Source organism: Neovison vison, chromosome 6, assembly GCF_020171115.1.
Source record: "Neovison vison isolate M4711 chromosome 6, ASM_NN_V1, whole genome shotgun sequence".
Classification (NCBI taxonomy): Eukaryota; Metazoa; Chordata; class Mammalia; order Carnivora; family Mustelidae; genus Neogale; species Neogale vison.
In genome coordinates, this window is record NC_058096.1 from 67,889,894 (window position 1) to 67,911,424 (window position 21,531).

At 50.5% G+C, this 21,531-nt stretch overlaps 1 protein-coding gene across 1 annotated transcript in view; it reads left to right on the plus strand.

The window, feature by feature from the left end:
- The window catches only part of SPSB4 (splA/ryanodine receptor domain and SOCS box containing 4), a 78,853-nt gene extending 58,397 nt beyond the window's left edge, over positions 1–20,456 (plus strand). The window contains exon 3 of the mRNA XM_044251482.1: positions 19,009–20,456. Within this exon, the coding sequence (XP_044107417.1) occupies positions 19,009–19,136 (128 nt within the window). The 3' untranslated portion in view covers positions 19,137–20,456. The remainder of the gene's footprint in view (positions 1–19,008) is intronic.
- Positions 20,457–21,531: the final 1,075 nt, after the last annotated feature.

Consider the following 21,531-nt stretch of genomic DNA (forward strand, 5'->3'; position numbering starts at 1 on the left):
ATTTTCATCACGGAGAATCTCCTCCCCACAGCCTCTCTCCCTCCATCTGTTGGCCTGAGTGGGCTCGCCTGGCAGCCCCTCCTGGGGGAAACCATGCCTTCTCTGTGCTCGGCAGCTGTCAGTAGACTGCCTGGCCCTCCTGACCTCCTCCTGACACAAGCGGGCCCTTTGCAATCCTGTCTCTGGGGATATTTGGTCCCCAGCTGTCACTTCCATCAGGAACCTAAAGTCCCTGGTGGCCATTTGTCTCGGGCTGGGATTCTGCCCCCAGCCTCCCCTCCCCACCCCTCCCTAGCCTCTCCATCAAAACCAGAGGGGGGTGAGGGACATGTATGACTGAATACATAAGTACACATCCACAGAAGCCTTTCCATTAAAACCTCATGGTTTTAACAAGCAGTTTTACTCCTTCCAGGAGAAGAGGAGAACTCTTGGGCCCCATTCCTCATAGCCCGGGGAATTCAGGCTAGGGATGGCAGAGGAATTAGCTAACGTTCCTTGCCAGGCTCTGTCTTGGAGTGTCACAACATGCCACCTCATTCAGTCTTCACACCTTGTTTTCTAGAGAGAAGGAGCCTGTTTCAGTCAGGGTAGGCCAAGTCTCGCTTCTGTAATAGACAAAATCCGAATTGCACTGACTTTGAACAACCAAGGTTTGTTTTTGCCCTTGCTGCATGCCCATCGCTGGTTGGCTAGAGGCTTTATTCTGCAAGGTCTGTGTCCTTCAGGTCCAGGGCGAAAGGAACAACCTCGAGCGATTACTAAGGGAAAAGAGAAGGCAGCAATGCATATACCAGGTCCTCGAGCGTCCACTTGGAGGTGATACGCAGCACTGGCCATTAGCCGACGTCCGTGCATGGCCACACCTACCTTCAAATGAGCAGGGGAGGGGAAAGCTGTTCCCGTGCCTAGAAGGGGAAAGCTGGAATATTTGAAAACAGGGTCAATGGTGAGTGATTTCCCCAGAGCCCACAGCTCCTAAGTAGCAGAGCAGAGATTTGAACATTCCGCTGTTTTCCCCAGAATTCTGGGCTCTTTCCCCATGTCGCAAAATGGTTATAAACATGAGAGCTAAAGAGAGACTTCTGGCTCGAGTTATATCTCCAGTATTCACTAGCTGTGTTACCCCAGGTAGCAAGTCATGTAGCCTCTCGGAGCCTCATTTCTCTGCAAAGTAAAGATCCTAGCGCAGTACTGTGATCTGAAAACTAAATAAAACTTTATTCCTAAATTTGAGACAAACTCATTTGGCATCCAGACTCAATCCGAACGGGTGTGAGCCATTTATAGCCCTTCCTTCTTTTGCTCAGTGTGAATATTCATAGGTTTCACTATAGAAATATTAATGTATTTGATTGCAAGCACAGCCCCAGACCATAGGGATATTATGCAGTGCTTGGCATAAGCAACTTCATTACTAAACTCTGGAACTCTCTCAATTCTGGAATAGTCTGGCTCCAGGGTTTTGGATAAGGGACCATGGATCTGTAGCACTTCCCTCCAGGGGTTGCAGTGAGGATTACAGGAAATTGTGTGTCACAAATTCTGAGCACTAGGCCCAGCGTGTAATAAGTGCTCAAATAATTGGTTGATTATTCATTGGTCCCAATTGATTATTCTAGGTCCCAAGATCGAACTGAGAGGACAGGAAAGAGGAGCCTGCTTGGGAGTGATGGCCCCGGGAGCTGAAACCAAAGCATGAAAAGAGTGGGAATGCTCTGGTTTGCCCTTCACTGAAATCAGATCTCCCTGGTTCCTGAAAATTCTATCCTAGGAAACAGACATTCTTTAGGGCCTCATAAATCCTTGAGTGTGATTTTGGAATGATTCACCCTGATAGCAAATGTTTGTGAAGGTCCTCAGAGAAAAAACAACACACTTTGTAAATGTGAGATTTATCAAAAAAGGCACGATTGGGCAAGAGCCTGAGTTTTTGTCTTATCATTCACATCTCAGAATCATAGATCTTGGAAGGGAGTTCCAAAACCCTGTTCCTCTGAAGTCCCCAGGCAGAACCTGAGACCTCTGTCTTAACTCTGAACATCTTCCCTTCTCCCCACTAAATAGACTGTAGTTTTACCTGAAAATTCATCTGACAGAAAATTCTGTTGCTTTGGCCCAGAGTCCTGACTTTCCCCTTCACATAGACCAAGACCTCCAACCTAGAGAGACACAGTATGCGGTGCTTGAATGCTTGGGTGACCCTGCTGGAATCCCTCCTCAGCCCCTCACCAGCTGAGAGATCTTGGGCAGGTTGTGAGCTCCATGTGACTTCCTTTCCTCGTCTGATGGTTGTGAGGATTAATCAAGCTAATTTGTGGAAAGGCTTTGAGGTGGTGCCTGGTGCCACACATGCACACTAGAGACATGGGCTGCTATTCTTATTATGTCATGGAAAGTTTGTGGCAGAGTTGACACCGGGGTCTTCTTTCTCTTACTCCAGGGGTCTTGTCCAACTAAATGCACGTTTCTGAAAATAAGTGTCAACAAGGATATGGGGAAATTGCTAGTGGTGATGGAAAATGACGCAGCCACCTTAGAAAAAAGTTTGGGGTCTCCTCAAAATGTTAAACATAGAATCAACATATGACCCAGCAATTCCACTCCTCGCTATATACCCAAGGAATGAAAGTAGGTATTCAAACAAATACTTGTCCCCCAACATACACAGACATACTGCTCACAACAGCCAAAAAGTAGAAATCACCTGAAATGTCCATCACTAGATGGATAAGCAAAATGTGGAGCATGAGTACAACAGAATATTATTTAGCCCTAAAAAGGAAGGAAGATCTGACACCTGCTGCAGCATGGAAGAGTTCCGGGGACATTGTAGCTAAGTGAAAGGAGCCAGCTATGAGAGGCCATATACTGTCTGATGCCATTTATATGGGATATCCAAAACAGATAAATTCATAGAGGAGGAAGGCAGTTAGCGGCTGCCAGAGCCTGGAGCAAGGAGGAGGGGAGGGGAGAGTAACTGCTTCATGGGTATAGGATCTCCTTTGGGGTGATCACAAAGGTTCGGAACTTGAGAGAGACAGTGGTCGTTCAACACTGTGAATGTATTAAATGCCATTGAATTATAGCTAAAACAGTTAATTTTATGTTATCTCAACTTTCCTTCAATTAAAAAATAAATTTATCTGGGTACCTGGGGGGTTCAGTCGTTGGCCATCTGCCTTCAGCTCAGGCCATAATCCCAGGGTTCTGGGACCGAGGCCCACATCAGGCTCCCGGCTCCCTCTCCCACTCCCCTTGCCTGTGTTCCCTTTTTTGCTATATCTCTCTCTGTCAAAAAAATAAACAAAATCTTAGAAAATTAATGAATAAATTTATTGCAAGGCAGCCATCCACAGACTTCAGTCAACAGGGCAACTGTGCTGATGCAGAATGTATTCATTGAGGGGACTCACTCCCCTTGAGTTGGCTCTGGAGAGCTCCTTTATTCCCCCTGACTCCCAGGAAACTGTGTGCTCCCCACACTGATTGTATCTGACTCATTTCCGATTCCCCAGCACCTGGCTTTGCACACAGCGGATCCTCAAGAGACATGGAACTCTGGGGCATAGTTGAATACACAACAGTGCCATCCGCCACTCATTGGGTCTGCAGGGACAGGCCCACAGCTTGTCTTCCTCCCTGAGAAACAGCACGGGAAGACTGCTGTGTCTGGACTTGCTCTGCTGGCCCAGTGAGATGATGCCTCTCATGCAGGTGGGGCCAGCAGAGGGCGGTTGCTCACATTAGGTGGTGATGGTATTATTATTAGTAGTAGTAGTAGTATTACTATTATTATTTCAATTGGGAAACAAGCCTCCCCCTGCCCAGCTGTATTGAGATATAATTGACATATAACATTGTGTAAGTCCAAGGTGAACCGCATGTGGATTTGATACACTTACATATGGCAAAAGGATTCCTTCTGCAGGGCAAGCTGACACCTCCATCATCACCTAATTACTTGTTCTCTTTGGTGGTGGGAATATTTAAGATCTATTCTCTTGGCCACTTGAAAGATTGGTCAAGAGGATTGTCCATCTAGACTCCTTCAGGAAGCTGGTTTTGCCACAGCCTGCACTAAGATATTTTCCTGCCTTTTTCCAGCTCATGCTAGCAAAAAAAGTTAATTTTGTCTGCCATTTTTCTCTACTAATGTGTTTTTGTTCATAAACCTCCACCATCTGCTACCCCTTGTCTGGAGTAAAATAAGAAATAAGAAAGTGTCTGAATTTATGGGAAAGTAGATATGGGCATTTTACACCAAGTATATCAGTGTCCTGGGCATTGAACAGTGTCTTGTGAGGAACAGACTCTGGAGCCGACAGCTCTGCCCTTTACTTCTGGGTGACCTTGGGAATCACATGACCTCGCTCTGCCTGAGTTTCTCGTCTCTAAAATGAAGGTAAACGTGGTGCTTGCTTCTGTAGGATGCTGTGAGGACTGAATGAGTTACCAAAGGGCAGGTGTCTAGTGCTTGGGACGAGCTCCGTGTTAGCTGTGATTATCACAGGTGGGGTAGTGGCAGTGGTTATTACTGTTATTCTGTGTTGGTCCCTGCAGTGCCCCCTGACTCACAGGTGTCAGAACCCCTGCCTAGCAGATTGTACATTTCACCCACCTGGTGTCCATACAAGGAAAATCGGGTGTGAAGAAAGAGTAGATATGTTTGGTGTCCAAGTGAGTGCAGTCTTTCCCAATCTGGATACTCACTAGAATCCATGCTGAGTGACCACGGAGAGAGAGAATGGGTGTTCAGGCAGTTCAGGTCTCTTGCAGCTAGAGTCCTCCTCACCGCGGAAGCACAGGGAGCCAACCGCTGGACACCACTGAGTCTGTGCCTCCAGGGCTGGCGCAGACTTGCCGGCAGCTTGTGAGGCTGGGCTGCCCCCCAGCTGGTGAATTCTGACAAGGTGGTGAAGGAGCATCCCTACATGGGAGAGGCCACCCTACTAGCTGGGGTCTGTGTCTGGGCCTCAAAATGTCGTGTTTGGCTGTCTTAAATTAAAATAACCCAAAATTTCCCATAAAATTCTGAATTTCAGGTTTTTTTGGAAAGAGCAAGGAATCTGTGACACCAGGCCCACCTTCCTGCTTGGAGCCCATGCCAGAGCTTGTGTCTGTCCTCTGATGTCCACAGCTTCCTCCCCAAGCCCCACCAGCTCTCCCACACCCCCTCCTAACACCTGTTCCTGCTAGTCACTTGGGTTACCCCACCTGGCCCCTAGGCCTTGGAGTTAGCAGCCTCTGATCTAAAATCCAAACATATCTGTCATACTGGAAGTGGTTTTTATTCAGCCACTGATCATTAACTTTTTTTAAAAAGTTACCTAAAGCGAGAAGCCATTGGCCTTGAGAAACAGAAATAGGACAGTAGTTTCCATATTTGTTAGCTATTATACTGTATCACAGCTCTTTACACACAGAAAATATTTATTTACAGACCTCATCACTTCCCACTTTTTACTAGACACTTTTTCCCTTCCCAAGCCATCCCCTAAATACGGGGCTCCTCTTGGGCTACTTGGATCCTCTGACTGAAGAAGCGGGGAGCCAGGCCGAGAAAACTGGGCAGACTCCATCCAAGAATTCAGTTTACTCATCAGTTTTGCTTAACTTAAGAAAAACAAGTTTCCACCATCCTCCTCGGGGCCTGTTTCTGAGCTCACACTTGGAAAGGTCAAATAAACACAATACATCCATTAGAAGGCCTTCATATTAAACCCCCGGGGCTTATGCTGTTCAGCGAGAGGCTAGAGTGATGACGTTTCCCAAGTGGAAGGAAGTTGGCCTGACCTTGGCTGTTTGCTAGGAAACAGGAGTTAACTGTGCCAGTTAGCCTCGATGGTTGCAGGGTGCATGGCCGAGGGCTGTTTTGGGAGGGGATGGCGGTAGTGCTGGTCGTTCCTCCTGGAGGGGAGAAGCCCCCACGTGTAGGCTGCTTTGGCTTTCTTTTTTCCAAACTGTTGTTGAGGCCAAATCCCAGGTGGAACCAGGTGGATTGGATGACCTGTTAGTAGCTGCCCCCTCCTGGGCAGGGTCCCTCGTCTGTACCTGATTTCCCCACTTGCCTACTGGCCAGGGGCTGTGTTGGGCCAGGGGCTCACCTCCAGTCCATCTGGAGGTCTCCACACAAGGAGACAGAGCTACGCACCCCACACACAGAGCGAGCAAGGGTGAGGGGTGGGGGGGGGGCATCGAGGCTGGGTGACAATCAGCAGAGCTGGGTTCCTTTCCCAGTGCCTGTCATCCCACCTCTCCAGGAGGGTCTGCCAACAGAAAGCACATCCCAGTTGCAGTTGTGGCCCCATTTCACCACTTTGCTGTGGCTCTAGGCAAGCTGCCTGACTTCTCTCTGTGCCTCAGTTCCCTCAGCCGTGAGTGGGCATGCATAATAGTAGTTACCTCACTGAGTCACAGTGAGGAGTAAGTATGGGAAGACTCAGACCATCCCCCAGCCTAAGAAGTGCTATATGGATCCTTGCTCTGTTTACATTTTTATTGCTATTGTTCCCAAAAATCTGCCAAAAATCCCAGGAGGGCACAAAGACAGACTTTGAAAGTAAATAGATCCACACTCAGGACTTTGCTCACGCTTCTGCTTCTGATGAGAAGATGGGCAGGAAGAGCCCCAGAGCAGAAGGGCGGGTGAGCTGGGCTGGCACGTGGGGCTCCACAGAGCTAGACTCGCTCCCTGGCTTCCTGGGGCACAAGCTGCTCTGGCCTCCTCCAACCTCTGGTCGGAATCATCTCTGGTTACTGACACAGAGACCTCCTTCAGGGGATGTCCGTCCTGCTCTCCACACCCGCTGCCCGTTTCCACTTTGTTCTAAAGGAGCAGCTGAAACAACAGTAGTTGTCACAAGTAATGGCCCCGCAATGCCGGGGCCTGAGCCCGTGGCCCTCATCTTGTGCCTCCACGCCTCCCGAGGCAGGCGTTGTCCCCACGCTGCGGGGGAAGCAGCCAGCCATTTAAAGCCAATGGTCAGCTCCCAGCCTGGGCTGCCTCTCCTACCAGCGGTGCCTTCCCCCAAGCAGTGCTAAGTTCCTGGCAGGCAAGAGTGACCCCTTTATTACTCATCAGCTAGCATTCAGCTGTGATCTGTCTTCTGGCCAGAGAAGGGCCAGTCCATAACTTCTCTCTCTCACCTTTACTCTCCTTCTCTGTTTTTGACGGGACCTCTGACACACAGAATTGGATTCAACATAATCCTTCCTTGTAATACACCATCCTTGGTCCCATGCATAGCCCTCTTTCATTCTAATTCGCTTATTTAGGTATTTACTTCTTTATCATTTAATGTTACCATGAATCCACCCCCAACCCAAGGACTGGAACATGGGCAGTTGGATACCTGTGGGTCCATCCCTGGTTGAGAGCTGCCAACCCTCACTTCTCTGAATTTTGTGTTTATTGTGCCTTATAGATTTTCCCACTTATATGGCTAAAGAATGACTCATTTAGTTGTTCTTGAGCTTTCTACTTTGTTCCAATACTACTCTATATTCATTGCTACAGTTTTAAGTAGGTCTTTTTATCTGGTCAGCAAGTCCTACTGCTCCCACACTCCTTCTTCTTCTTTGTCAGAGAGAGAGGGAGAGAGAGCGAGCACAGGCAGACAGAGAGGCAGGCAGAGGCAGAGGGAGAAGCAGGCTCCCTGCCGAGCACGGAGCCCGATGTGGGACTCGATCCCAGGACGCTGAGATCATGACCTGAGCCGAAGGCAGCTGCTTAACCAACTGAGCCACCCAGGCGTCCCTCCTTCTTCTTCTTTAGAAGGGCATACACCATGAGGAGAGGGGCCCATCCCTGAGGGCCCCAACACTGCCCTGACTGGGGCATGTCCCAGCTCTCTCTGAAGGACCATTCTGCTCCCTTCTGAGGTCGTCCCCTGTGGGGTGTGTTTTTTCCAATATCCATTGGGGCAACCAGGTTTTCCCAGGACTGGAGACATTGGGATGATGCATGGTGCAGAGTGGATAATGGCCAGAGAGTTCCCCCCACCTCCCTGAGGCTGTCCCTGCATGCCCAGGGGCTATCCTCAGCCAAAGCCAGGATGTCCAACCATCACGCTGCTCCCCAGAACGAGCTCCAAGTTGAAAACAGGCAGATTTTCTGGGAAATTTTTCAGCTGAGTCAGGAACATCCCTCCACCAGACCAGGAACTGGCGCAGTGTGTTACTAATTCTGTCTGCCTGTGGGGACCTCGCTGGAGGGTTCTTTAGCTGGCTTAGGGCAGTGTAAAGGGGCTGCTTTTTAAAATTCGTTTCTCGTACCAGAAGAGCTGGGCTGCAATTTCATTTGAAAGATGAGACTTAGAGCAGCTGCATCCTCTACTCCAGACGCCAGCCTGCTCATTCCCACGGACCAAGCACCCATGACGTCCAGAGCAGGGCCATGAGGGCTGGGTGGCAAGGAAACGAGCCAGTCCCTACCTGTGGGAGCCCACAGTCTACAGGGGTAAAGGCAGCACCAGCAACAGGAAATGATTCTAGAGCAATTCAGGGTGGTCCAGGATTTATCACAGTTGGGGGTTAGAGAAACCACATTTCCCCATCTGAAAATTAGACAATGATGTCTGGCAGCAGGACAGAATATTTCTGACAGGGGCTGTCTCATAAACTCCTCAGGTGAGTCACCATAATGATGAGAACCACTCAAAGGCCTCTGCTGGGGAGGGCAATTTGGGGGACAGGAGGGAGTCTTACCCAGCAGAGGGAGGGAGCCATGCTGGAAGGCAAGAGGGCAGATACGGGGAGACCCTCGCGAGGCTGCTTTTCCTGGTGGAGTCAGGAAGTGACCAGCGGGCTGGTGGTGAAGGTAGAAAGTCAGGATGGGTCACAGATGTTTAGAAGATAGGCATGGAAGGGCTTGCTGTAGGCCAATTGGGAGGGCAGAGGAGGGCTTGGGAGCCTAAGACGTGGTCTCTAGGGCAGGGATTCCACCAGAGAAGCACGGCGGTGAGGCGGATGGGCTGGGATAAGTGTTTGGTTTCTCTGCTGGGCATTGGGATGTGTGTGGAGCAACCCATGGTCCAAGCCTGACCACTGTATTGGAATCACTGGGGACCTTGTGAAGTTGCTGGTTCTGATGGAGTTGTGCTGGGTGGGCTTGAGATCCCCCATTCCCAACAGGCTCCTGGGGGAAGCTGATGCTGCTGGTTCGTGGATGCTCACTGGGGTCCCAGACTGGAGCTGGGGTAAGGTGGTGGGACACTGTCCCCGGTTCAAGTAATAGCAGGTGCCCAGTCCCTGCTGAGTTGAGGTCTGTAGTCACTTTAGTTCCCCTCCAAAATGAAAGTACCTCAGTCTACAGGAATACCAGAATACCCATATGGATCATTCCAGTCAGAATTCCAGGACATGAAACTGGGAAGGGACACGTGCCTTTTTGGAAATGTTTTCATTAGAAGAGTAAGGCACACACCATTTCACAGTGCTCTTTCATCCCTGGGACATGCATGGTCACCTGGATGGACACTTGGCTGGGATCTAGGGTACAGCCTCTGCTCACAGTGAGGTGAGGACACTTTCTATTTTAAAACACTAGATCTTCCACAATTGAATTTTGTTTCCTCAAAGCATCATTTGAGAAAACTATGACTTTTCCCATTGTTATACAAACGATACTCTTTGAACATTTCTAAGAGATAAGCCTTTGGAGGCAATAAGCGTCCTCACTCTATGGTAGAGCTAGCTAACTCATTAATTTTCTAAAACTTCTTTTACCTGCTGCTTCATCCAGGAAGCCATCCCGGGTACCCCCAGGCTGAGTTAGGTGCTCCTCTTCTTGGCTCTTCCAACTCCCCTTATAGCTCCTGCTAGTAAACACAAACCTGTCTGGGCTGCCACCATTTATTCCAGTCTCTCTGTTCCATCTGTAGCCCCTGGGTACAGATGAGCCCCTGGGTGCCCAGCTCCCTGCTCAGGTCTTGCAAAGTACATGTGTAAGTAGAAGTACGATGACTACATGTGTGTGTGACTCCTCATCGCACCAGAGGAGCAAGACTTTATCCTTAAAGTCCACAAAATGACACTGGGACTCTGGTATCCCTCCAAACCTGTCTTTTTTTTTTTTTTTTTTTTCAATTAGAAGAAAAACACAAGCAGAAGCAGTGGTGGTGGCAGGCAGAGGGAGAAGTAGGCTCCCTCCTGAGCAAGGATCCTGAGGTGGGACTTGATCCCAGGATCCTAGAACCCTGGGATCATGACCTGAGCTGAGGGCAGACGCTTAATTGACTAAGCCACCCAGGCACCCCCCTCCAAACCCTTCTTAAGAAGACTTTGATTAAAACAGTGATGTTCTCGTGCTTTGATTTCCCCATCTGCAGAATGGGCCAGTGAAGATGTCTTACACTGCTTGGGGAGATTTCAAGTTTGCTGTCAATAGAGCAGAGCAACACTGTACCTTGGCCTTGGACTAGGATAGAAGCCAAGCTAGGACTTCTCTCGGTATAGCTCTTCACAGCGCTGCCAGGCTCTGAGTCTGGGCAGGTGAGGGGACCCCTTCCCATCTCCCCAGTCCTTCCCAGCCTAAACACAAAGAGGTTTCTGCAGGCTGCATCTGCTTAGAAGCTGAGGGGGCCCCCAAAAGAGCTGAGGCCACAGATCCCCAGGGTGGCCGGAGTCCCCAGCTCCTGCCTGAAGCCATTCATTCTCCTCACAACTCACACCCATCCACTGGCTTTGGTGGGGCCAGGGCATACCAGCGAAGTGAGCAGACAATCCCCAACCCTGCTGAGATCTTAGCCAAGAGGGCAGAGGACACCTGTGGAGGAAAGACCCTCAGATGAAGGATTCAGGTTACCAGATTCTTCATTCCTTTGACAGTGCTAATGTGAGCCTCTGGCTAAAACAAGCCTTACTTGGTAAACCCGAGTGTGGCCTCTGAGCAACCAGCCCTGCCTTTGATAATATGGCAGGTTATGGCCAGCCAGGTGTCACCTCCTCCAGGAAGCCCACCCGGCCTGTGCTAGCAGCCTGGGAGCCACAGCCCTAGGTTTCCGAGGCTCATCTAACATTCATCTCACAGGCTTCACCAGCCCACCATTCACTTGTTCATGTACATTTAAACCTAATCTCAGTGGGTTCTGTTAGTCCTTCCACTGCCAGGATTCAATGTGATTTCTGTTCTGCCAAGCGTCAGCAGTGGAAGGGACCCTGAGCCTTCTTGCCAGGTCCCTTGCCGTGCTGACAGGGGCGGGGACCCTGGGCCCCCTCCGAAGGCAGAGCCGCTCTACCAGCTGGTGGCCGAGGCCAGCCCGGGCCCTGGGCTGCCAGCTGTTCAGGCACTTCACACTCGGCTGTGCAGCAGGGTCAGGGCCAGGAGGGCCTGCAAAGGAACTGAACAGAGATGAACCAGTCACAAGGTGCTCCCTGTTCCAGTGTGTTCTCAGACCCCAGCCACTCCCTGGCTACCCACTTCTCAGCCTGCCTCCATGCCCTTTGTCATTCAGCTGGGGGAGGAGGAAAGTGAAGGAAAGGGATGTGGATGAATAGAGCACAAAAGGAGAGTGTCCTAGGGCCCAGAGGCTTCTCCAAGAGGAAAGAGTAGTCACAGTGCAGGTGGCTGATCCCGGGGTCAGAGACTGGGGTGCCGGAATGGGCTTTTAGGAATGTGGCTGAGCTCCATGGCCTGGGCCAGGGCTGGGCAGCTGGGTGGAGGAGAGTGTCCTGAGCACGAGGCAGTGCAGAACCAGGAGCCTGAGCATTGAGAGGCTGTGTCCGTGGGGGAGTCCGTCAGTCAGGGGTGGCCAGTGCATGTGCGGGCCAGAGCCCTGACAAGAGGTCAGCCCAGTGCTGTGAGCCGCAGGGGAGCCTGGACTTCTCACAAGCAGATGGCGGGTGCAGAGCTTCGGATGTGGCAAGAGGGAGCAGAAAGTCGTGCCCCGCCTCCTGGTCCTGAAGGCACAGACAGCCTCGTCAGGGGAGTCTGGGGGACAAGGCTCCATGCACTTAAGGCAGGAAGTGGAGGGAGGTCTCAGAGAAGTCAGGGTGCAATTTTCTGTGTGTAAAGCTGCAGTCCGGAGAACATAGTGGGAGCTTCACTGAGAGCTGGGTTGAGAGGCGAGGGGGCACAGAGCATGACGTGTGCGGTGGGGGGGGGGCACTTGAGAGAAGCGACAGCCATAGATAGGGGATCCAATGGCTCTTCATGTCCATCACTCTGCCTTCCTTCACATCCATGTTCTATTTTTCTCCTCTCTTGTCCTGGAATCTCGTACCATCCTGTTTGTTGGATTCTTTTTTCATTTTGCTGGAGTTCATCCCTGTGTGCTATGTGGGGCCGTTCCCCTGCACCTAGGAGCACTGTGGAGTCAGGGCCATTCCCCTGCACCTGGGAGCACTGTGGAGTGTGCTCTGCTGGGCTGGGTCCTGGGCCAGGGAGCTGGAGGGTGGGTCAGACCCACAGGGATTCCATCCAGATGGAAGCCTCCTCCCACCAGCCCCCGTGCCCTCCACTGGCTTGGGCTCCATGGGGCCTCTCTATTCAACCGCAGTGCTGAGCAGGAGCTTTCCCTGGGCTGTCCACCTGACCCCTAGTGCAGGCCTGGACTTCAGCTGCCCCCGATGCCAAGCTCAGAGTTCTTGAAGGGAGTACCCCAATGTTTGCTCTGTGTCCTGTCTGCCCTCTGTTGCTGGAGCTCGGGGCTTCTCCAGGGTTCTCGGGTGAGAACCACGTCCAGCCCTGGCATACAAGGCCACCAGTTCTCTGTTTAAATTTCCCACCAACCTGTCCCACCTGCTTGTGTCTTCCTGGAATTTACCCGAACTTCCCGGTTGCTAACTGCCTTTCTTCTGCCCTTTCAGGGAGACGGGGCTGGGATGGGTATAAGTGCATAGCCCAGGTTGCCCCCCGGAACACAGTCCCATGCAATTCAGGTGGCATTTTCTTGCACTCTTTGTCCTGGGTTCTCCCCTTTGGAGGTTTCCCACGTCCTCCCTCCGCAGTGTTGCTAGGGAGGGCCATGCATTATTTAGGACCACTCTGCTGTGCGGCACTCCTATGCGCACAAGGGGACTCACTCACTCTCTATCCCAGGGTAAAATGTGGGGCCCATCTGTGCCAGGGATGCTTGCTGGCCCAGAGTTCATCAGAAAACACTGCTTAGTCCCAGCTGTAGTCACAGCCCTTTTTGCTGGGGAGACAGCAAAGCTTGCAAAGAGAAAAGCCGAGATTCTAAATGCTTTCTAGGTGGAGATTAGGCCCCTGTCAACCATGACAGGGCTCGTCGGCATAGGGATGCCATATATTTTGGAAGTGAGCAGGTGATTATGTATTCGTCTATTGGTGTAATAAACTGAGTGGAGTGACACCTGACAGATGTGGATGCCAAGGGTGGGGAAGCCAAGTCTTTGGGGAGGAGGTGACCCTTGATGGGGGTCCTACCAAGGAGGCAGGTTTCTGGCAGGCAGTGCAGGGGAGGGTCTTCCAGCTGGAGAAGCAGAATGAGGGGAGTCCCAGGGGCATGCAGGCAATCCTCTGAGTCTTCCAACACCAACACCTTAGTCTATGGATAAGCTATTAGCACAGTGTATGGCACATGGAGTATGTGTGTGTGTGTGTGTGCGTGCGCGCACGCTTGTCTGTATTTGTGTCTTCTCATTTCTTTTCCTGAAAACAAAAGGTACCCAGGTCTACTTGAGTTCAGATGTCATGGCTGTCACTCAAATCTTCCTCCATCTGCTGACCATTGTCTAAAACAGTTGCAAAAGAATTTCACCTCCTGACCTTAAAATGTTGCTCTTTTTTCAAAATACAAACACAGGGATGGGAGTAGGGTCTGGTGACTCACATCTTGGCATCTTCTGCTGCAGGGAGAGGAGACTGTCAGGGGACCCAGGAGAGCTGCTTCAGCCACCAGTCCCTGAGGAAAATCTCTACACTTCCATCACAGACATGGACTATCTAAGCCAGATGATCTAACTTCCCCCATTTTATTGACAGCAAAACAGAGTCCCTGGGAAGTACCGTGGCTTACTTGGGGTTGGTCGTACAGGAGGTTTGTGGCGGAGAATTATGGAAAATTCAGGTCACTGTAGAACCTTGGAGATGATTGCCTTGGGATATTTTTAGCATGGAACCAGACATTCAGCCCCAGCTCCAATAAATCTTCATCAAGAACCGAGTGTTGCTGTCAATTAGGACAAGGTACTGAGGCATTTTTAGAACTACAGTAAGTAAACTATTACTATTTTTAAAGGTACCTCTTGGGCTGATGGCCTGAAATAAGACATACTGTAGAGAGAGTGCCTTTAAGGCAAAGAGCGTGCGGTGTCATACCATCACTGCGACACGCGGATGGAGGTGTTGCTCTCCCCTTCTTTACAGAGGAGGAAAATGTGGGTCTAAGAAGGTGAGCCAGCCATGGCCCAGCGGTGGTGGAAGCAGGAGCAGGGACTCCACGCCGGCCTCTTCTCCCCACTTTACCCTGTTGGGGCAGGGTGGGGGATGCCTGGCTGGTGTTGGATCTACACCCACCCAGCAGGGAGTAGAGCCTGCCCCCCCAACTCAGCCTGTGACTTTTTATTTTTCTTAACGTACATGTGTTTTTTAAGTATAAATAGACAGAAAGTCAGGGGACTAAGCTTGATGGTTTTCACCAGCTGAACACACTAGTATAACTAGAACTCAACAGGATAGTGTCTACCCCCCAGGAGTGTCCTCCTGCCTCCCTCATTACCTCCTGCCCAGTATTGGCACAGCCCTCGCTTCATCATCCTAGCTTTGGAAGCTTATAAGTGAAGTCACACATGATGTGCCTCTCTTTCGCTCATGATTATGTTTGTGATACATCCACGTGTTTGCACGTCCTGTGGGTCCTTCCTTCTGGTGGCTGCTTAGTGTTCTGCTCTATGCAGACACAGTTTATGTGTGCGGTCCCCTGTTGGCAGACCGCAGAACTGTAGTTTCCAGATCAGTGCTCTTACAAATAACGCTTCTGTGAGCATTCCTGCACATGCATTTGGGAGCCCTGGTGTACCTGAAGTTTAACTGCAGGCAAGAGGCACGGCTTTAGGTGTCTGGAGTAGTTGTGCCGGTTGCATGTTCTCGGCGTTACGAGAGTCCCCGTTTCACCACATCCCTGCCTGCACTTGCTGTTGTCTTGTTTGCATTTGGGCTGTTCGGGTTGGCATATAGCAGACTCACACCGTGGCACTAATCTGCACTTCTCCGGTGAGTTATAAGTCAAGAGTTTTTTTCAGGGACTTATTGGCCATTTGGATATTCACTTTTGGGAAACAAGGATTCCTTTTTCAAAAATTTTTGTTTTAGTTGGAAAACATTTCTGAAAATGACTCCTATGCTGAAAGATCCTGGGTTTCTCTTGCCACCTGGTTGATCATTTCTAAGCCTTGGCATTCGGCGGCTCAAAGAAGGCTTCTGAAGCCAAGAGGAGTCAGCAAAGAGGAGTCAGGGGGTGGGCCCAGCTGCCACAGGGCATCCCTGGAGCTTTGGGAGTTTCACAGCCACTGCAAGGACTTGCCCTGTGCACTTGAGCACTGCTGTGTGGCTGTCTGTGTAAAGGTCCCTAAAGAAATGAGAAGAGATGACTTGTATCACATTTAGCACTAACGATGTCCCCTGGGCTCTACCCCAAACCCTTTGTCACTTCCTTTAGAGTTGGGCTCTGGAATCGATCTCCGTGACTGCAGAGGAATAACAATAAATAGAGTTCTTCCCTTTTCCCAGACCCTAACTAGGCAGGGAACACACAGGGAATTGGGTTTGCTGACAAGGCTTAGCATTTTGGACTCTGAGGACCTAATGTGTGCCTAGAGCTTTAAAATATTTAAGAAAGCTCTCAAGGTCTGGCAGTGATGATCAACTCAAAATTTTCCTGATGCAAAGTGCAAGCCCATCTCCCCTCATTCAGGGAAGGAACTACTGGCCTCCCAGCCAGAGCCTACCTCATTACCAGCCCTCCCCAAGCTTATCGTCCCCAAGGGCAACCACAAAAATGCCTGGATGGAGAGGAGGGAGCTAGAAGTGGCTTACGGTGAACACCTACTATATGCTGGGCACTGTGCTAAGGGCGTCACACTGGCTCACTGACTCCTCACCACAAGCCTCTTGTCAATTAAAACCTACTCAGTTCTTGGGGGATTTATAGGGAAATGGGGAGCTAAGATGGAAATGCTGCCAGGCAAAAGTAATTCATTCCAATTGCTTAAAACATCTGGAGAAGACAAGCCCAGGAACAGAACATCAACTTGTTCATTTAACAGTGTCTGGGCCATTCGCCCGTGATGGGAGCAGACTGAGGGCTGTAGATCCCAAGACGGGTGAGTCAGGGTCACATCCTTTAAGAAGCTTACAGTCACCTTGTACTCATTCCTTGTTCAGTGAATGGGACAGAGCATCCTTGCCACATCTGTCCAACTGGAAGGAGAGCACACTTTGGCTCCATACACCTTAGGCACAGCGCCCACCCGTGTCCTGCCGACATGCCACATGTGGGGACCAGCTCCTAGCTCAGGCCAGCTGTGTGTCCTTGGGCAAGTGAATCACCCTCTTTGTGCTTCAGTTTCCTCCTCCTTAGCATGGGGTAAGAGTAATAGTCATAATAACAATCCTACCCCAAAGGTTTGTTGTGATATGAGTTTGACACATACAAGCGTATGAGCAGCTACAAATAAAGCTACAAAATAAATAAATAAATCTTAAAAAAAAAAAAAAAAAGACTTATTATGTGGTCAGGTGGTTTAGAACACCACCTGACCACATAATAAGTCTTTTTTTTTTTTAACATTTTATTTATTTATTTGAGAGAGAGACAGAGAAAGAGCACAAGCAGGGGGAAGGGACAGGCAGGCTCCCTGCTGGGCACTGAACCTACCCCAGGGCTCCATCCCAGGGCCCTAGGAATCATGACCTGAGCCAAAGCCAGACGCTTAACCAACTGAGCTACCCAGGTGCCCCCATAAAAAGTCTTCAATAAAGAGTAACTACAGGAGCACCTGGGTGGCTCAGTTGGTTAAGCCTCTGCCTTCAGCTCAGGTCATGATCCCAGGGTCCTGGGATCGAGCCCCGAGTCGGGCTCTCTGCTCCGTGGGGAGCCTGCTTCCTCACCTCTCTCTCTGCCTGCTTGTGATCTCTCTCTCTCTCTCTCTCTCTCTGTCAAATAAATAAATAAAATATTAAAAAAAAAAGAAGAGTAACTACAGTCAACCTGAAACTAATGTAAATTGTGTGTCAGCAATGCTTAAATATAAAATATATAAATAAACAAAAATTTACAATCAGACAGGAGGATTTGGGTTTGAGAGGAGGTTGTTCACAGAGGCATGATCTGGAGAGCTGTGCAAAGCTTGGCTCAGAACCAGGTTGGGGGCAGGGAGAAAGAGCGCTGGGAACAGGGGAGTAGCTGAGGGAGGCTGGGGGGGCACGTCAAGAGGGGTGTCAAGCATTGGTCTGGGCATGGTGACTATGGGACCATCTGCTTTCTGGGCCTGAAAAACGGGATGCCCTGTCCTCCCTGGCCAACAGCGAGGGTTTATATGAGGATAAGAGGGCACTGAGGAGAGAATATTTAAAGCCACCAATACCCCATGCAGATATGCAACCGTGCAGCCTCGCCCCCGGTGAAGGAGAGCTGGACACACTTCAGGGTGAGGCTTCCAGGGTACCAGCCAAGTCCTGCCTTAGTTCTAAATGGCTCTCTATATGAACTCTGCAGCTCTAGTAAATGAAAATTTCCATAAACACACTCTTGACCGCTTTTCCATCCTTTATGATATTACTCCTCTCGTAGCTCTTGTGTTAGTTATTTGCTACTTACAGCTCAATTGCATTTTAGTATATTATAGAGTGCTTTTAAATTATCACTTATTCTGTTACCAAAAAAAGTGGGAAGATGCAGCTTCCATCCTCTAGCATGTTCCTGCAGGCTTGGGGAAACCAAGCCAGGTGAGATAACTGTAACCACCTCCATCTTCATTCTTGATCCAGCAGACCAGCACCATTCCTCTCTCGGCCTGTCCTGTCTTATGCCTCTCTGCCTTTGCCTATTCTCTTGGCCTAGAGCACTCTCCTCCCTAACATTACATAAAGCTCCTACTCACCCTTCAAAACCTCATTCAGTTATTCTCCTTTGAAGCTTTCAAACAGTTCTTGCATAAGAACTGCCTGGTTTCTATTCCCTGTGCATTTAAGAATTATTGCATATATTATACTCTACTCAGATTATTCACCCATTTTAATTTGGGACCACCAGCCTTCCTCTGCTTCCAGGGCTGCCTCTGGCCTTGGCTTTGTTATCACTGCATCCCTGGGTCCAATCAGAGGGCATGGAAGAGACTAAGAGCTTAATAAACGTGTCTGCAGTAAAACTAACTAAACTTGGTCCTACATCCAAAGGTTCTATGGCTTATTGTCTTTAATTCATGAAATTTTCCAGAACTGGATATTAAAAGAAAATGTATCCCTCTGCTGATGATCAAAAGATGTTACAGGAGAAGTGTGAGGGTTCAGAGGAATTTCAAACAGGCTCCCTAAGCTTAACCTGTTTCTAAGAGGAAGCCCCCTGCAGATCCCCTCCTAGGTCAAAAGATTTCATTTTTACCACAACCTGCAACGAGAGGTATTTTTTCCATTGAGACACACTGAGCACCCATATCAGAGACAAAGTTTTCATGGAATGATATTTACCCTTGTTATGGTCATTGCTGTCCACTTACTCTTTCTTTTTTTTTTTTTTTTTCTTGTCTTTCCTTCCTTCCTTCCTTCCTTCCTTCCTTCCTTCCTTCCTTCCTTCCTTCACTGGCCACCGTCCAGTGAACTGATTTCACCATTCTTTAGTCTAACCGGTTGTTTCCCACATTTTGAAAAACACTGCTCTAAGCCCTCAGCTACTATAACCAGAGGCGACTTCCCGGAGGAGGAGCCCTAGGCCCTGAACTTCAGCTGTGAGGAGCCCGTGCGCCAGTGGTGGGACAGAGGGTAGGCGGGGGCAAGCAGGTGTGCAAGGCACCAGCGAAGACTAACCCACTCCCCTCTCATTGCAGCCGAGCCCCTGCCGCTGATGGACCTATGCCGGAGATCCATCCGCCTGGCCCTGGGCCGCCAGCGCCTGCGGGACATCGGCGCCCTGCCCCTGCCTCAGTCCCTCAAAAACTATCTGCAGTACCAGTGAGGCTGCGGAGCAGCAGTGGGCACGCACACACAGCAGGGCCTGGCATCTCCTGGTCACGCGGTACCTTCAGGAAGGGGTGCTCCTCCTCGCCCCAGAGCGCCAGGACACTCAGTTCCTTGAAAGGACGGGGACGCGTTCCCACCTCGGAAAATGAAATGTCTCTTGCCAACAGTATTCGCTGCCTTGAAGGCGGCCCTTCTAAGTCAGGCACCTCCTCGGAAGCCGTGCAGAGCCCCGAACCTGCGCGTGGCGGAGATCCTGCCCACCGACCAAGACCCAGCGGTCACCGGTATTGACCAGGGAGCCTGTCTCCTTAGTCAAGAGAATGAATAAAACATCTGGGCAGGAGACTTCTGTTGCGTGTCCTGGTGCAGACAGGGCCAGGGGAAACTGGCCAGCTCCGGGAGCAAATTGCCTCTGAATAATGAATGACGAAAACAGCCGGATGCGGGTACCCCTGTGGTCCCCACCCCTTGACACTTTAGGACTTTGTGCCCCTTTGCAAGACTCTTACCCAGGGTTGTCCAACTGCGGAATTGGCACATGGACAGAGCTGTGTTTCCACACCTTCCAGCTTACCTCTTGGAACATTGTTTACTTAACCCCATCACCGCCTTCCGTTCCCCACCCATCCCCACCCCTGCGCGGACCCACAGTTCTCTGGCTACCCCAGGCACCTCTATTCAGGGAAGCTGAGTCTGACTAATTCACCCCAGGGACAAGAGTGTATCCTTATTATTATTATTATTGTTATTATTATCTTGAGTCACGCTGCATTTTAAAAGAGGAATGTGGTGAGAGCAGTACTTAGTCCAAAGGTGCTAATGGAGAAATTTGGGGCATTGTGCCACACAAATGGATGATGTCCTCAGGTTGGGGAGCCTTCCCGGGGTGCTGGGGGTCTCTAGGCAACCGCCCATTCCGGAGGTGCCTCGCTGCCACAAAGCTTTATTTGTGCGAATTATTTTTTCACTTTGGGAGACATGTACGAGTTTGTTTCTGTTTCCAGTGTGCGTGTGATGTGCTCTTTATTTATCAGCTTGGGGCTGCACGGGCCGCCCTGTCGCTGGCAGGGTGGCCATGGGCAGCAGCTTCTCCGCCTGCTGCCAGTCTGGTCCCCTGCTGGAGACGATGCTGTCGCCGCCGCCTCCACCTCCGCCATTGGGAATCTCTCATGTGTTTCTGAAGCCCTCTGCCCAGACCCATTTTTAACTGGAAATTGTCACAGCAGGGGGATTCCAGAGCCCCAGAGGGCACTGCCTCCCCCCACTTTAATGTGAATTCGATCGGTGAATGAGGAGCGTTTCTAATAAAGTTTGTCCTTCAGTCCTTCAGCTGCTCAGTACATGTTCTGTGGGGAGGGGTGGGCGGGGGCCTTGTGTCAACCTGGCTGGTGTGTCCCCAGACCCTCAGGAGGCAGCAATGCAAACCCCTCTCCAGCTCTTCTTGCCTCTTTTGTCTTGCTGGTCCCACTCGAGCCCAAACGCAAGTCATTTTACAAAGGCCTGCCCTGAAAGAATGAACGTGCCTGGGTCCCATGTCCATGCCAGCTAGGCATGGTGGTGGAAAACCAGGTTGAACTGATGCCTAGGGAGTGTCCTAAGGGTGGCTCTGCAGGGGACATAGGGTGACTGTAAACCAGACCCAAAAGTGGGGCCAGATGTGACTTTGGAAGTGCATGTCATCATCAAGGAGTAGTACCAATTGCTGAAGGGGGAGTGTGCAGCCTAGGCAGGCTTGGGCTGCAAGCAAGTCAGGCTAAGGTCTGGGTGAAGACAGATCACCAACGTGCACGGTGCCAATCTCTGAGGACCCAGGGCTCAGGCAGATCTGTCCCTCCAGGGAGACGGGGTTTACAGATGTTACAGACTTAATAAAGTGAGAGGGAGATCATGAAGGGGCTGTGGGAAGATAGGACCTGAAGGGAAGGCTTCCTGGAGGAGGAGGCATAGGACCTGAAGGGAAGGCTTCCTGGAGGAGGAGGCACTCTTCATCTCTGCTTTTTAAGCAAGACAACCTTGGTAAGGACAGACCAAAAGCATCAGATGTGCTAAACCTACCACCAGGCGCAGGGTTCTTCCCTCCCTCTAATCTCAGGACTGGAGGCTGAGCTCAGGTTTGGAGTCAGGAGGCTTAGGTTTGAGTCCCAGTTTTGTCACTTTTATGTTGTGACCTAGGGTACATGACTTCCTTCTCTACACAGTGCAGGGGCTGGATCAAGTCACCAGTGGCTGAGGACCCTCTCCCCAACTCCTGGGGTCCCAGTTTCAGCACCAGCCCTCCAGTTTAAAGGCATCCGTCTTGTCCACACCCTGCTTATGTAATTTCCTTCACCCCACCAATGCTCTCCCATCCTGACTACCTTCCCGGGACTAGCTTAGACTGACCCTTCTCT